Source organism: Harpia harpyja, chromosome Z, assembly GCF_026419915.1.
Source record: "Harpia harpyja isolate bHarHar1 chromosome Z, bHarHar1 primary haplotype, whole genome shotgun sequence".
Lineage (NCBI taxonomy): Eukaryota > Metazoa > Chordata > Aves > Accipitriformes > Accipitridae > Harpia > Harpia harpyja.
Genome location: NC_068969.1, coordinates 86,473,821 through 86,490,833, shown reverse-complemented (window position 1 = coordinate 86,490,833; position 17,013 = coordinate 86,473,821). Strand labels below are relative to the sequence as shown.

Sequence of the window (17,013 nt, the reverse complement as noted above, 5' to 3'; positions counted from 1 at the left end):
ACTCAAGATCTTATTTCAAGGTATTCTTGGAGCTTCCCACTTCTCAATATGATTTTTTTTTTCCCAAAGTCTGGAGATACACCTCTTCTCAGGTTGCTGGCAAAAGAAACAGAGTCTGAACTTCTCCATACATGTTCTTTCAAATTATACAAAGTTGGCTAAAAGAATGTTTCTCAGAATGTATTTTTTAAGTGTCAACTCTGTGTACATTGACATGAAGCAGGCTAAAGCACCCTGAGAGAAAGCTAGAGATTAGCAAACAAGAAAGGAAAGTGGCTGCTGGCAAAGAAAGAATCATACAGTCCCTGGAAGCAGAGATCAATTGCTGTAGGCTATCCCTACCACCCAGTCGGATATATGTCAGCAATGTGTGATGCTTAGCAGCCTTGTCACACCCCACTATCTCAGGTAAACTGTTAAATATTAAACCACATGCAAGCCAGGCACCCAACAAGGAACAGGAAAAAACAATGGATACTGAACTGCAGAGCTTAATAACTAAAAACAAGTGCCAAAAAATACCGAAATATAATTGTAATTACAAAATATACACAAACAGATATCACTGCCATCAATGATAATATAATAAGGAAGCAAAAAAGGACTAAATCATAAACTGCAAAGGAAGAAAAAAATGTTGACACAAAGGAAGATTTAAAGAGTGGTATATACTTTCATTTCCTGTCTAAGCAAAAAGAAAGAAAAAGAAAGAAAAGAAAATGAGCAATCAATCTTTAAGTATATATACAAAGAAAACTTTCAAACAAGTATTCACAGAGAGATTACAAAATTGGGTACGTATTTCAAAAAAGCTACCATATTTTAAAATACTGCTTTATGTCCTAGAGATATCCTTCACCTGGCCCCATCATCTGAATTTTAAGCATCTCTTTAAAAATCTACCACTTTGCTTCGTATCCATATATTTAAAGCACAGTAATTGTAAAATTAAATTATCATTTTCTTAATACTGTATTAAAGTCAGCCCAAAAGGAAATCAAACCACCTCATTATGCTTTGGTAAAAGAATATGGAGAAAAAAAAAAACACAGACAGATGGTAACTGATGATAAAAGTATCCATGTCCTTTGCCATCCGGGTATAGTTGTATGACATGACTATTACTTCACTGTGTTTATCATGTTCTTTCTGTTTTTTTAAGGAATATATATTCGAGTCAAGACCAAAGACAGTGACAGCAATTGTATAGGAAATACACAAGAAATGTATTATGTTGGAAGCAATGACAAAGAAATAGTCTCACTACAACAATATTATTTTACCAAACATGCCTGAAATTCAGCATCACACTGGACAACATTTAAGATATTCGTTTTAACTTTGTTTGCTTTCTCATGTGACTTTTTCCAATATGTTAGCTTTCACAAGCACATATTTATTGACAAGACACTGTTGTTACCATAAATGTTTCAAAAATAAAGCTTGATTTTGGTGTCTCATGAAATGATGAAATATTTTTAATGTAAAAATATACACAAATTCATACACACAGAAATAAACCCAAAAACTCCATAAGCCAAACACGCCAAAAAACTCTCACATGGCTTTTTGTCCACCTTGCAGTAAAAGATACTCAGTTCCAAACAGTGTGTTCTGTTCTGCTTTTCCAACCTAACAGTACTTAGCATCTTAAAAGATAGTGATTTGAACAAGTCTTATCTTATACTTCCCGAATAGATACCAATATTTTTATTTTTGTTCCACGTGTGACTTAAAACCAACCACTTCGATGTTTGTTTTTAGATTACAGGCACATATTTATAAACAACATTCTAAAATTATTAAATCCTCCTTACTTATCACTGTACTTCTCTCAGAGAAACGGTTCTCTCAGCTCTTAGCTCAGATTGACTCTAGAAAGCATGTGAAAACAAGATATTGTGGAAAAAACATGCAAAATAGTCCGTATTAGCTAGGATTATCTAGCATGGCTTTTTTCCCCTCAAAATAAAAACCACTGAGATAAAAAAAATAGGAAGTACAGCGTTAAACCCAAATGAAGTAATGAATACTGAACAACATACTGGCACACAGAAATGAAAAAAAAATTATTAGGAATAATCCATTAATTATAAAAAAGAAAAGAATGTCATTGATCAACCTAGTACTGTACAATGATGAATAGTTAACAAAGCTCTATGTTTACAGTAATTGTACTTACAATACAAATGTAATATCAAGAATTGCACAATTGGATCCAAAGCATGTTTGTTTGTTTGCTTTCTGGCTTCTAAGGTTATAGAACACTCTTAACAGAAATTTTCATATCTGACAACAAGCTTGATGCTCAGGTAATGTAATTACTATTACTTTCATAAGATGGTATAATGAAAGGTAATGTTGACTGATTTTTATAATTGTTTAGTAAGATTTGTTTTATTAGGCTCCATCCTACTGCACATACAGAGAATCAGAAAACAATTCAAATATGAGGAACATTCAGTGACAGTATTTATTAAAGGTATATGTCATGAACAGCAGAAACTGAATTTGATTTCTAAGTCTTAAAAAAAAGACGTAAGACTATGTAACATATCGTTTCATTAGTTTTCCTAATTGCCAAGTAACAGTAAAATAACATTATCAGACACCATTAGCTATCTCATTTATGAGAACATAAAATTCTAAACTATGACACATACAACACCAATGCTGAATACCATTTATATAATTTTTGAGATATGCTAAAAATTATTTGATTTGTTTTTCTTATTGAAGCTCTTTGTTTTGCTCACCAAGATTTATATCACTTTAATTTTCTTGGTATTCATTTTAATCACTGACTTTTACAAGTCAGACATGTAACCTTACTTGACAGGAACGTTCTTAAAGACAAGCACAGTAGAATAAAGGTACTTGAAAAAAGTACTGACTATGTTATGGTGTTAGATCTTTTAGGACATTTGAAGTTTCACTGTGCATTCAGTAATTTAGTTCAACTGGAAAAAGGATTTTTCCCAGCAAAAAATGCATGGCAAACACTTTATAGAAATCTTACGTCCCTCTTCCACTGAAATTCTCAAATTTGAGGGAGGTAAGTTTAACAACTTATGAATAAAATCAAAATGCATCTTCTGAATAATGTATTTGCTTGTTTATGCCTTAATCACTGAATTCAATTCAGCTAACAATGAAACATCTGCATTTAAATAAAGGGGATTACTTTCTAATACTGCCTTGATTATCAAGACTGTATTTATCACAATTAGTAATATGTACGTATGTCTTTGCTTATCCCTCAAGCAATGGTGAGCAAGAGTAAGAGAAACATTAATTTTGCTATGGACTTTGGCATCTGAATGCCCCCAAATGATCAAACCCCAAACAAAAACAAACAAACAAACAAACCAAACATAAGAACTTCAATCAGTAGAAGCACTGATTCTGAAACTAATTTTCTGAATTCACCAATAGTAGTTACTACCATACACACTTCTTAGACCATTGCTCTTCATCTCCACCATTGCTGTTCTTTTATATTTGCAGCTACATGATAAAGCAAACATTTTTTATAAACAAACACCTCTTTACAGACACTCAGAAATGATCATCCTCACTTCCCAAATCCTTTTTTGGGCACAATCCAGTTCTTACCAAAATTAACAGGAACACAGGCGAGTTATAGGAAAATATTTTAGATATCCTCATCACAATAAAAACCCTCTTCAGATTCCTGGCCATTATATTTGTTGAAAAGCTTACAAATCACCAGCCAGTTAGCCAAATATAGAATGTTTCATCAATGATCCTGAACTGCTCTGAACACAGCAAGGAAATTATCCAATTTATTTTAATATTTTAAATAATTTCCAATAAAAATGTTAAGTTTGCTGTTTTTCCTCTTTTTCTTTATTTTTCTTTTTCACTGCAACAAAAGAATTAAGAACTGCAAATTAAGACCCTTATAAATATATACAAATAGAAGTCCACAGAAATCAACAACTGGGGTTTGGTTTGGCCAGGTATTCAACCATGGTCTTTCCTTCTTGTTTTTTAAATCCCTTTGTTCATAGCTGCCTTCTCCTGAAGAGACCCAACAGATTTGTTTTCCTTCTATTGCAGTTTTCTCTACTGCTATTATTTTTGCCTCTGCAGGGCTCCAGTGAAAATTCTCAAAGTTTCATTATAAAATATTTTACATAAAAGTGCACAGAATACAGTCCATGTCCAGTCCTAAGCTTGTGAAATCCAGGGAATAAAGCGTTGGACCAAAATAACTTAACCATAGTAATGCACTGAAGGAAAAAGGAACACAAGAATTCTGTGTTGTTAGGTAGATCATCTCTTGGGCACCCAAACTATGTCTTTGTGATATATCTCAAGACAACTATTTTGTGATTTTAGCTCTAGACACTATCCCTACTCTTCTACCTCCAGAGGTGAAGATTCAACTGCAGTCCTAAGAAATGGAACTGGCCAACAAGAAAAAGAAGACAAACTAGATCACAGTCTAGGAACTTCTGCTGTAGACCAAGAATCACAAGTAAAACCACAGTATAGTTCAGGCTGCCACTGATTTCTGGAGCTCCCAAGTCCAACTTCCTTCCCAAAGCAGGCTCAGACTTGGCATCAGACCAGCTCCTCAGAGCTTTATCCAGTCAAGGCTTGAAAATCTCCAAGGACAGAGATGGCAAAACCTCGCCAGCTGCATTGCTGGGCTGTCCTCATGGAGAAAAAGATTTTTTCCTTATCTCCAGTCTAAACCCCTCTTGTTTCAACTTATGAACATTGTGTCTCATCCTTCCACCACACACTGCTGTGAAAAGCCTGGCTCCATCTTCTTGATGACCTCCTTGTAGGTATTAGGGAAGGCTGCTGTTAGAACCCCTGAAACTCTCCCTTCTCCAGACTGAACAAGCCCAGGTCCCTCAGTGTCTCCTCACAGATGTGCATGCTCCAGCTCCTGACTGTCTTAGTGGCCCTCTGCTGAACTTACTCCAGTTTACCAACGTCTTTCCCATAATAGCGGGAGGGCAAGGTCATAACTAGACATGGATGTTGCCTAAGAAGTGCGGAGAGGGGTGGGATAATCATTTCCCTCAATTTCCTGCCTATACCCTTCTTCATACAGCCCAAGAGATACTGTTCATCTTCCCCACTGCCAAGGCACACTGCTGGCTCACGTTCAGCTCACTGCCAACCAGGGACCCCAGGGCCTCCTCCACAGCGCTGCTTCCCAGCCACTGTGTCCCCAGCCTGTAGTCTGCAGAGTATTGGCTGAGGGCCTCTGAAGACCTAGACAGCTGCACAGGACTGGTATTCCTCTCCCTTTTGGCCAATATATTCCTGTAGAAGTAGGTTAAAAGAGAGTCTTTTTTTCAGTGACCACTTTTGTACTAGATTTCACTAAGTAGCACAAAAATACCATGTTCATAACAGCTAATCTATATGATTGTTGTAAAAAAAGATGCGCTTTCTAACACTTTGTGAAAGATGGTTAACAGACTATTTGAGAAAATACACTTAATACCGAAGTGGCATGAAAACAGCCAGTGATGTGGAAACCACCACTTTTACCCAATGCCATAATGCAAGTAACTCTATTTGACAAGGCTGGACCACCTAGATTAAACAGTGATTCCCCTGCTAGATGATTCTTATTCCTATGAAATTACTTGCCAAATTTCTTTGGCTCTTTGAGGAAAACAAACAAACAAACAAACAAAAGACCAAAAAACAAACCAGCAAATGCCCTAAGCATCTTCTGTTCCTTTGGTTTTATGGCAAACTTAACCATTTCCATACTAGCAGTATGTTGCTGTAACTAGAATACGTAAAAAGCTTTTGAATCAATACATGAAAGGCAGAGGTACTTCATGCAGAATAAACATATTTTTAAAAATAAAATATAAATACTAGCCAATCAGAGCAGATCATTGGGAGTTCAGAAGCATAGCTATAAAACAAAGTTACAGTTGTGACCAGGCAGCTTGGTTTATGGAGATGACACAGCTAGTTTTACTAGAGGACTTAACATATTGTCAATCAACATCTCAATCCCCACCATTAACACCTAATTACATCTTCAAGCTATTTTTAATGGCCAAACCCTGCTATGTTGCTTTTCCTGTACAACAAACTTTGGAACAAGTACTTTAGTATTTCTGATCAAAACATCACACACACACACCCCCCTTACTTTATCATAGATGACCAAAACATAACTTCCCATTTCCTATCTGCCAGATACATCTGTTTTTCTGCCTTGGACATTATACCTTTTCCCATATTATAAAATGTGGGAAGAAAATCTTATACTTTATTAAAAACATTAGTTATTTTTGGTACAGAAAAAAAAAAAATGAACTGCTGGCTCAAGCTTAACCTTGTTTCAGTAGGCTACAGATGGTCAGCCTGTTGATGTGGAGCTTTCAAGAAATTCAGCTGTGTGTGAAGAGTTACCATTCTTGGATCATAACATGTAACCAACAACACAACTATGCTGACATAAGAACTTTTTAGTATCCCAAAGCTATGACTGTGCTGAGGACACAAGCCATTAAGAGCTGCTGAGATTTACAACATTGAGTTGTTCCAGGTCCCAACCATATAACCTAGTATGTCATCCTGAAATAAAGCAGTGGGAACGCTTAAAAGGCAGTCTTCCACATGCAAAGTAATCCTAAAACTCCCCTTCATTTCAGTTGCCTGAAACATGTTTGTGATACACAACTTGTGACTCAAGGCCACATGAAGAATACATTAGGTTATGAAAGTTGGTAACTGCACTGAAGTCATGATCCTGTGTCTAGCTCTTCCCTTAAGTCAAGAAATGTCAGTTTCTTCAGAATTCAATCAGGAGAAATACATACTAAAGTAAGGACAAGCAGTGAAGACAGTGAACACCTTCAAGCCCCGTTAAAGACTGGAAACTTGACTCAGTGACTTTTATCAGGATCATGACCGTAATTTTAGTATCTGAAATTTAAATCTTAGTAAGACCTGCCTCCCCAAACAACTATTGATATAAGATGGTAACTGAAATCTGAGTATCCCAGACGGCACAAGGTTATAAAGTTATACTGTTTGACTACTGACCATCTGGATGACTTGAAACAACAGCATTAAAAAACCCCACACCAAACAGCTGCAACAGAACCAGCATAAAAACACAACCTTTAAAATACTAGGAGAAGGTCTATTCCATAAAGCAGAATCACTACTTGCATAATAAATTACGCTATTGCTATGTAGCACCAAGTCTAATTCTCAGTCTATTGCAAATAAACTTTCCCTTGGTTTGACATAAGTTTGCTAGTGACATGTACTTTAGCCACAAAACCCAAATTCTGTGAACCAGCCTGAGGTTTGGAAAACCCTAAGCCTCTCTCATCCCCACATAACTACAGACCCAGTGCACCAAAACCTCTACAAATTACCTGCCCACTATTGTTCCTCGAAATACCCTGTCAGGACTACGCTCCTTACAGTACAAAGGAATTTCAGAGAGTTGGAGAAAAACAGAGCAACTCAGGACAACCTTCAGCCAAAAAGCACCTGGAAAGCGACAATACCACAAAGAGTAGTGCTTTCATCTTAGCTCATTCACACTCACCTCACTTTAAAACCTAGAATCTGAGCACAAAAGGATTTCCACAAAATAAGGGAATGGAGCCATATTCCTGTGCTACATACCTCCATTCTAAAGCTAAGCATGTTTTACTCCCTAAAACAACTGTAAGGATGGCATAGCTCACAGAAGAGCTTTCACGCCTCTCAGTAAGTCCATAGAATAGTCTTCCTAGAAGCTATAGGGAATTGCTATTACTATTACACAGAATCAACTCTGAGGAGTTAAAAATGTACTGGATTCTATGTTTTTCCATTTACTAAATCTGATAGAAAACAATAAAATAAATACAGAACAGTTATTCATCAACTCTTTTGCAAATTGCAATTCAGTTCAAGTGGTTTAATACAGAGTGGACCAAATAAAATACTAAACAGAAACTCGCATGTTGACATGACCTTAGCTACCACACACTCAAGAAACTAGCATTTCCATTTCACCTCATGGCTAACATTTAATTTGGTAAGTCAGCTACCATGCAGGTAGTTCAACTACTCCTCACTAGCCAAGGCTAATGTAACATTGAATACAGCCAGACCTTTCTGCAGAAGTAATCAAAATAGTTTTCATAAATCCTATGTTAATTTTATGAATGGGTATAATAGTCTGTAAAGATATAGATATTTAGTTAAACATGAACTTTCTATAAGTTAACTAACTGTAAAATGTGTATGATCTGATCATTAAATTATTTTAGATTTTTTAATCAGAAATTTTGAGTAAATGTAGTTTAAAAATTGTTATTATAGAACAACTCATTTCCTAAAAAAGCACTCTGAAAAGCAAGCATGCGGTTTGAATTAAGGCAAGTAGTTTTAAGGCAAGTTTTTTTTCTTTACTGTGTCTTTCCAAATTCTCCAAGAGACCCAAAGCAATTAACAGTGACTCCCAGTAATAAACATAGTATATAATAACTTAACTAGAAACACAAATTAACAATCCCTTGTGTACAGCCTCATGTCCTTCCTAATGGAAGATCTACAATGTACATCTCATCAACAACAACGTGGAGTAGGAAACATTCTTCCTTCACTAAATCTGTAACTCTATTGTGTCTCCTGCTTACGTCAATAAGCAATAAAAAGGTAAGAATACAGCATACATCTTACTGGAAAAAGAGCAGTTAGGGCTCTAGATGGAGAATTCTGAAAACTTTTTGCAGCAATTAAATAGAATGTGAATCTTCAAATTTGTGAGACATTTAACGCAAGACAGAAATCCTGACATTCACCACTCCTTCCAATGGCAAGAGAACTATGATTATTTTGTTATTTTTGCTTTCATCTACCTGTAATGATCAGACTTAGTGGTCCTTAGTAAATACTAGTTACTTTCTGTAGTTCAACTCACCTAAGACTTGCATTGTCAAACTGCACTCTTAGCTGCTTGCAGTGCAGAATGCTACCAAGAGATAATCATAGAATGGTTCTAAGAGATAAGGAAGAAAAAGCTCAGGTGATAGTATCTCATTTTGTTTAGATGAGGCTACACAGACCAATAGCAACTTTTGTAAATGCTTTGTGGGTATGTGCAACAGTTCACACTGAAATCTATTAGCTCAAATTCACAATCCTGGTCAACTAATCCACTAGTAAGTAAACCCTTCAGATAGCTTATGAACATCCAATATCATTGTCACATTAAGGGAGCTACATAAGCAAGACGGCTCGTCCTTGTACCCTCCTGGATTTAAGTACATTTGGAGGGGGGAAAGAAAATCAGGGCAAAGGTACTCCAGAAACAATTTACAATGCATCACCTGAAAATTCAGCAGACATGAACTAGCTCATTAGAGCTAAAAATGTATTTTCAAATTTTAGCTCTACAGAAGCATAATAAATAGCTACCTATAACCTTAGTAACTGTGTTGCAAGTAGTTCTAGTTCAGAATCCTACTGCACTGTTTCAACTCTTTGTAAAGGAAGTATAGTTAACAACACAGAAAAAGAAGTAATCAGACAAGAAAACAGAACACCTTAACTGCATAAACTGGCTTAATGGCACCTGCAAAGTGAAATACTGCACCTTTTGACAGATTGTTTCTATTTCTACTTTGCAATGTTGCATGATTTAACTACACTGAGTTTTAGTGTTTAGAAGACATCCCTGAGGTGATATGTAAGAGAAAACACAGATTAATTATTATGAGGTAATAAAACAGAAGAGAGAAGCCATTTACTTGGCAGATAAACAGTAAACATGGCTGAGTCATTAGCTGTAGTGGCAGCATCCAAAGGCCGAACAAAATCTACTGACATGGTTATTGCCTTAAAGACCTTATAAACTTATTTGAAACAAGACTTCAATAAGAAGAAAAATGAAAGAACTACAGAAATATTTCCTCAGAGAAGGTCTAAGAAGCTGAGATATACTCAGTGTACTGGGTCCATGGGTGGATGAAATGACCTTTAAAAATGGTGCTAGACGACGCTCAAATTCAGTGATTAATATACAATCTTTGGTGTTCCCATAGCATTGTTACGGATGTCATGTAAGAATTTAAACAAGTAGGGTTAGAAATCAGTTAGGAATTTACAGAGGAAGTCTGAATTTCTAGAATTTAAACTTCCAAGCCTCATTAAAATTTATATTGTAGAACAGGAAATTCCTTTATTAATACAACTTACAACATAGTCCATCCACCACCTCTTGATTTTGGGCCACTAAATCTGAAATTAGTGGACCAAAACCAAACAACTTACCATGGTGGAACAGGAAAAACAAGTAAAGGTAGTGTGCAAAACCAAGTAAATTAAGGTGTACTATCCCAGCCCCAGCCTGCACCTTTTCACATGCTTTCACAGGGAAATTACACTGAACTAGAAGCCATTATCCATCCACATGCACAAAAAACCCCATTGCCTTATTAATCTTACAGTGTATGGAAAAACAATAGGTATTATTAAACTACAGAAGTTACAACAATGAAATTCTAATCTGTTGGGTTCATATATCCACAGAGAAATTTTTGAAATGAAAGAGTGGTACTGGTAAATACGTAGAGGATACTACTTTTATACTGGGTTTTTTTGTTGTTTTGGGGTGCTTGGGATTGGCTGGGGGGGGGGGCAGGTAGGGGGGTGGTTCTTTGCCAGAACTAATGATTGATGGAGAAAAATATCTATCCTAGTCAACTAAAGCTCCTGCCTCTTTTGCAATTCAGAAGTAAACAGGTAAGCTTCAACCCCAGTTTCATCCGGGAAGAGTTTCAGCAAGAAAGAAAAATAATCTATATATAGCAATGCATTTTTTAAAAAGAATTCAGCTATAAATGAACAAGTTACATAAAATGTGAATATAGACTTATAAATTAAAAATATACAGTAAACGACACTCCAAAATGCATGTGTGTCTCAGGTAAGTTCATCGAGCTTTTCAGATGAGCAATAATTTACTTCAGTAAGTATAAACATTTTCAGCTATATACTATACAGACATAATTTACGTATAAATGTTTGTTCTCTTTCAATGAGTGGAGATTGTATTTTAAGTGTGTGTGTATATATACACACAGACACATACACAGAGACATACTCAGATATGGAACAGCCAATTTCTCCCATGATTTTTAGCATAATGTTGCCAAAATAGTAAGTTTGCTATATTGCAATGCACAGAAAAAGTAGAAAAATTTCAGTAAGATTTATTCAAATATCATACATTATCAATGTATTTAAATGAAAGAATTTTTAGGATTTTCTTTCCTTTTTGTACTTCAAATAACATAGCACCCTCTGGTGCATCTACTAGAAAGAAAATAACCAAGAATAAACACCAGTCATTGTTATACAAAAGACAACATTAAAAAAAAAAGGATCCCTTAGAAACAAAAAATGCCTAAGAATTGTTAGATATCAAATTTGAATTCCCTTCTTTCTTATTAAAGTCTTTTATAACTGAGGAAATTATAACTATTGAAGAACAAAATAAAAAAAAAAAACCTGCAGGTGTGCTAATATAAAAGGGTACCAGAAAAAAAAAAGGATTAGTTTCAAACTTCTGTCCATGTTATTTTATTAAAAAATACTCTTAAGTGAACTATTCTTTGAAAGAAAAAAAAAAAGGTAAGTAACTTAGTGAAACAAAATGTTACATCAGGCAATATATCTGCTCTTGGTCTTATTAGGACGACAGCCATTCACACAGTCATAAACTGCTAAATTTCACACTCAGATAGTCACAGCTCCTTTAAAAGTCCAATGGGAAAAGAATTAAAAAATAACATGATTGTACTATATGGAACACTTCAAACTTTGACATGACATGTTAACTATTAAAACACACCTAGTCACTGGGAAAATAATTTCCTACAAAAGTACATTTTGCTAATCACAAAAGCAGAGATCGCCACCTGCTTTAGCAGCTCTTTTGTAAACCTCTGGAAGTCTCAACACAATGCACAAGAAATGAAGTGACACCTGTTTAATCAGCCATCTGTCCCTAACAAACTAGATTTAGCCATATCAGTGTATGTACTGCTCCTTAAATTCCCAAAATACAGGTATACATAACATATATGAGAAAAGAGAACTATCATTACGATTGACAACCAACTTTACCAGAAATACATAAATAATAAACTTGTGGCTAACAGAAAAACATCATCTTAAACATTAGCCTATTCATTTTAAAAACTTCATTAATTTTTCAGCCCTCATTCTTAGTAAAAAAGTAAGTAGTTTAATTCATAATTTAAAAACATACTGCTTTTGGTATTCTAATACATTCATTTGACAGAGAGTTTGATTTTGAAATGCAACTCCAACTACAAGGACACTACAGTACCACTGAACGTTTATTTTTTATTCTGTCTGTATTTGTGATACATTTCCAACATGTTTCAACCGAAAATAATTTTTAAAAAGGAATTTAAGAGACATGTATTCTTAAAAGTCTATTCATTTTTTAAGTATTCCACATGACAATACCTGTGGCTGGTAAGCTTTTGGAGACTGCAGGTAAAAATACTAATACGGAATATTTTAAGAAGGAAGGATGCCTTTCATAAGAGGACAAAGTAAAGTATGAAAAACAGAAACACTAGTTAGAACACCAAAAGGAACTGCAATGATAAAAGATTATTGCATTTTAGATACTTGCTTACGTTTCAAGTAAGAAGAGAAGAAAACAGTAACAGCCTTCCCTCTCAATGTAAAGTTTAGTAAATGAAAAGAAACAGCAACATTTATTTCTGTAGACAGTTTTGTGATTAACAAACTACTGTTACCAGGCAGGAACAAGAAATGGGATAGTGCTAACAAAGCCGAACCTAATTATCAAATAAAGCACCCTGACTTTAAACTCTTTACCAGCATTGTACCTCTGATTCCCATTTCATTTACCTACACTACAATACTGAAAGGGTTTCTCCACAGTAGCACAATGTAGGTTAGCTCACTAACACCACAACAGAGCATATGATCCAGATAGGCTCATTAGGATATGATGAAACATAATTAGTTACATAGTCTAAGTCATGAAAACCAATGAATAAAAAAATCACAAGCAACCTCATTTTCAAACACTGGTTAGCATCACAAACACCAACTATTTTGATAGCTGTGGGCATTAGCAAATCAGAATGCATAATGCAGATCTCATCTGTGATGGTTACAGTATTTCAGAGAGAATAGAGTCAATACTTTTCTCAGTGAAGTCCATAATACTAAAAGAGGTGATTACGGCTGCATTATTATTTTCCAAATTGCAGTCACTGGCTAAAGAAAATGCGGCTAAAAAGGTCTTTGGTTTTAGACAAAATCAGGTACTTTTAATCTGATTTTTAAGAAACATCTACACATTTCCTCACAGAGTTAAAACAGAAAGTTTGTCTCATAGCCTATGCACGCACTTTCCTCTGCTACTAGGAGTCTGGATACATGTTCTGCAAAGACAGATTTCAACACCCAGGAAGGATTCCATCCTGAGTAGTACTCTGTCCGACTTTAAGAGGGCTACTCAAGAAAGGCATGGTGCAGAACTGACATCTTTTCTTTTCAACAACAGTAGATACCAGGAATGATTTCACAACCAATGAATCGCATAAACTACCCGATAAAAGTAATAACAAATACATTAAGATTTAAATGAGCCATATAACTGATACACTAACTCACACTGAAAATTCTTAATGTCTTTAGAACTTATTTGACAGCAGGACCTAGAAAGTTAGCACTAGTGGTTTCATCTTGAGTAAAATCATAAAAAGATGACCATGGAGAGACCTGTGGTCATTACTTGAAATAATGTATTTTCTAAGTTCTTGTTGGCCCATGAAATATACATTAAAAAAAAGACAGATCCAACGTGCTTTAGCTCAACAAATATTAATATCAACAATGCACTAACTACTCAGCATGTTTTATAGTTGATAGCTGCTTGGAAAAATTGCCCCTGTCACATTCATTGGTAGTTCCAATGTGAGACAAACCAATATATTGTTGTTGAAATTGTAATGAGAAACCTTGCATTTTACACAGGGTTTTACAGATATAAAAATAGAAAAAGTGTATATACAATTAAAATGTAGGTTTTAGATTAAAAACAGGAACATCCTTTTTCCTAACTTTTTTACTAAATAAAGCAATAAGGAAATAAATAAGTCATCACTTCAAAAAGAAAAAAGCTTGCCACAACGACATATGATTTGACAAGTCAAAGGGGAGAGTCCAACTGGATATGGAGATGTTAAAAGTTAATTTCATTGCCATAATAGGTGCCAAAAATTCACTTCAGCCGAAAGAATTTGAAAAGTATATGAAGTATGATTTGATGTCACTGACACCACAAATCTTTAGATCTTAATAAGCAGTCACAAAAAGCATGAAGAAAACAAGCATTTTGGATTGGAAAAAAAATGCAAAACATTCTCATTAATAATACAATTTCTACTACAGCTGCTTGAGAGGTAAAAAGCTGCCTCTTCCCTCTTTCCCAAACATACTCTTGAAATACGGTAGTAATAAAATCACAAAGATTTTTTTTTTTAAATACTATTTCTTGTTTTCTCCTTTCTTTGAAGCTCAGCACACAAACTCGCAGTCAATAGCTTGAATTTCCTTCATTGTGGAGAGTTTAAGGAAACTGAAATGGATTCTCTCCACATGAACGTAACTCACTGTGCATAAACTAGATCTACATATGCACTGTTTCATACTACACTGGCAGTATGAAAGCATCATTTAAAAAATAATTCCCTGCAGAAGGAGGGCAAGAAGAAAAAAAACCCTGCTACTCTGTGTGTCTATGGGTGGGGGTATTGAATAAACAAAAAACCACTTCACAATACAAAGAAAATACAGCTTGCACTAAAATAAGCAGCAACATTAAATATGACTAAAAGAAAAAATCACATGGCTGCATAAAGCACAGAAGAGTGGTTGATATGATCGATAGCACGAGAGTATCATTAAAAGATACAGCAGGTTCACAAAAATCTGCCACATTTCGCAGTTGCGTCAGATCAGAGCAAGGCCCTTACAAGTGAAAGGGGAAAAACACCCCCTGCTCCTGGTGTGCTACAGGATCCGTCTCTGGCTGCATCTTTCCTCCCACTCCCACGGTTTTTTCGGGGTTTAAAGTAAGTAACCTTCGGCGGCGGCTGGAGCCTCCTGCCCCGATTTCTGAATTCCCCCATCCGCGCAAACGAGCGAGCGAGTAAGATGCATACCCACCGCATCCAAGCAATTGTCCTGGAGGTCCCAGAAGCGTGCCTCCTTCTCCATCACCGCCAAGCCTCTCTTCCTCTTCACTTCGCACGGCGGCCAGCTCTCCTCCCCGCCCAACGGACACCCCCATCCCAACCGCCCCTCTCAAGAGCGCGCTCCCCACCCAACCGCAGAGTAAACCGCAAAGGGGCAGCGAGCCCGGCGACGGGGCCGGGCGGGAGCGGGGGGGAGCGGGAGAATGACGGGGGAGGAGGGGGGGGGAGCGGGAGAGCCGGGAGGACGACCCACGTCCCCCTCGCCGCACCGCAGCCAACCGCGCAGCCCAAGGGAGCATCCCCGGCCCGGATGCTGCGAGGAGGGGGGGAGGCAGGGGCTGGGGGAGGGCGAGCGGAGGGAGGGCCGGCGTGCGCCCGACGAGCGTATTCACCTGGGCTGAGGCGGGCTGCGGTGGTGTTCCCGCTGTCGTTGCTGCTGGAGGTGGCTGTTGTTGTTGTTGTTGTTGTTGTTGTGGGTGACGATGAGGAAGGGGGTGAGGAGCAGCAGCAGGAGGAGGAGGAGGAGGAGCAGGAGAGGAGCGGTTGTTGTTGATGGGTAACAGTCGCCAGGACTACGGTGACTATGGCGCTTGATTCACAAGGCAACGGTTGCTATAACTCACAAAAGGGAGAGCGAGCGAGGGAGGAGGCGGCGGCCCAGCCGGAGAGGCCCGGAAGAGGCGGGGCCTGCCCTAACGGCCGGGGCCGGGGCTGGGGCCGGGGCGGCTCCCTCAGCCGGACCGGGCACCGCCTCGGCTCTCGTGCCGCCCCAGGGCCGCCGGCGCGGGCGGGCGCAGGGGCGGCGGCGGCGGCGGCGGTGGCTGGTGGGGAGGCGCGGGGCCCTCCGCGAGGGGCGTGGCCGCGCGGGTCCTGCCTGGGCCGGGCCCGCGGCCGCCTGACGCCACTTCCGGCGGGCGGGGAGGAGGGGGCCCGGCTGTGGCGCGCTGCCCGCCGCGGGGGTCGCACAGCGCCCGCCGGCGGGCGAGGGAGCCGCCGGCAGGCGGGACGGGCAGGAAGTTAGGCCCGGCGGCGGCTGCTCTCCCCCTCCCACCGCCGGCTGTCACAGGCGCCCCGCGCCTCCTCCCCTCGGAAAATGGCAGCGACGAGCCGCTGGCGGTGGAGGAGCTGCCCGGCTGCCGCCATTTTAAGGCGGGAGGGGCGGCGGCGGCGGCCGGGGCGGCAGCCCTGTAGCTCCGCGGTGTCCCTGCCCGCCCTGGGCTCCTGCGGCGGGGAGGCGGAAGGCCATGCAGTGGCCGAGCCAAGGCCCTGGGGCCCCCTGTGGCCGCCCTGGGTCCGCTTGGCCCTGCTGCCCCGACGGGCCTCGACCTTTGTGCAGGCGGTGGGGCCGCGGAGGACGTGGGTGCGCTGGTGACACAACAGCTGTGGAAACCGGCTGCTCTTGTCCCGACAGTTTGTGTCTCTTGTTCGTTCTAGGTGTGTACGTGGGGGGCAGGTGACGTGGAGGGGTAGGTGATTTCCTGACTGCGTACAATGCCCACGCATCCAACGGCCACTACAGCGTGGCTCTCTAGTCACAGTGAATCTGCGTCTGCAGCTCTTTACTAACCTGCAGAGTATCCCTACAGCTCAATACACAGCTGCTGCTGTCTGTGTAGCCAGTCACGCTTGACTGTGATATATGCAAACCATGTAACTCCCTCATGACCGTTTCCTATGTACTGGTCTGTATCCTTACACGTTCTGTTACCAACATGCGGTT

At 38.9% G+C, this 17,013-nt stretch overlaps 1 protein-coding gene across 3 annotated transcripts in view; it reads right to left on the bottom strand.

Annotated features, from left to right (window-relative positions):
- The window catches only part of RFX3 (regulatory factor X3), a 131,598-nt gene extending 115,567 nt beyond the window's left edge, over window positions 1-16,031 (bottom strand). Inside the window, exon 1 of one of the 3 annotated variants that reach the window (XM_052776041.1) lies at window positions 15,686-16,031. Coding sequence is in view for 2 of the 3 variants with exons in the window: in XM_052776040.1 (XP_052632000.1) it covers window positions 15,265-15,388 (124 nt within the window). In the remaining variant the exon portion in view is untranslated. Of the gene's footprint in view, window positions 1-15,264; window positions 15,440-15,685 lie in introns of those variants that run through there. The other 2 variants (XM_052776040.1, XM_052776039.1) reach the window with 2 other exon arrangements.
- Window positions 16,032-17,013: the final 982 nt, after the last annotated feature.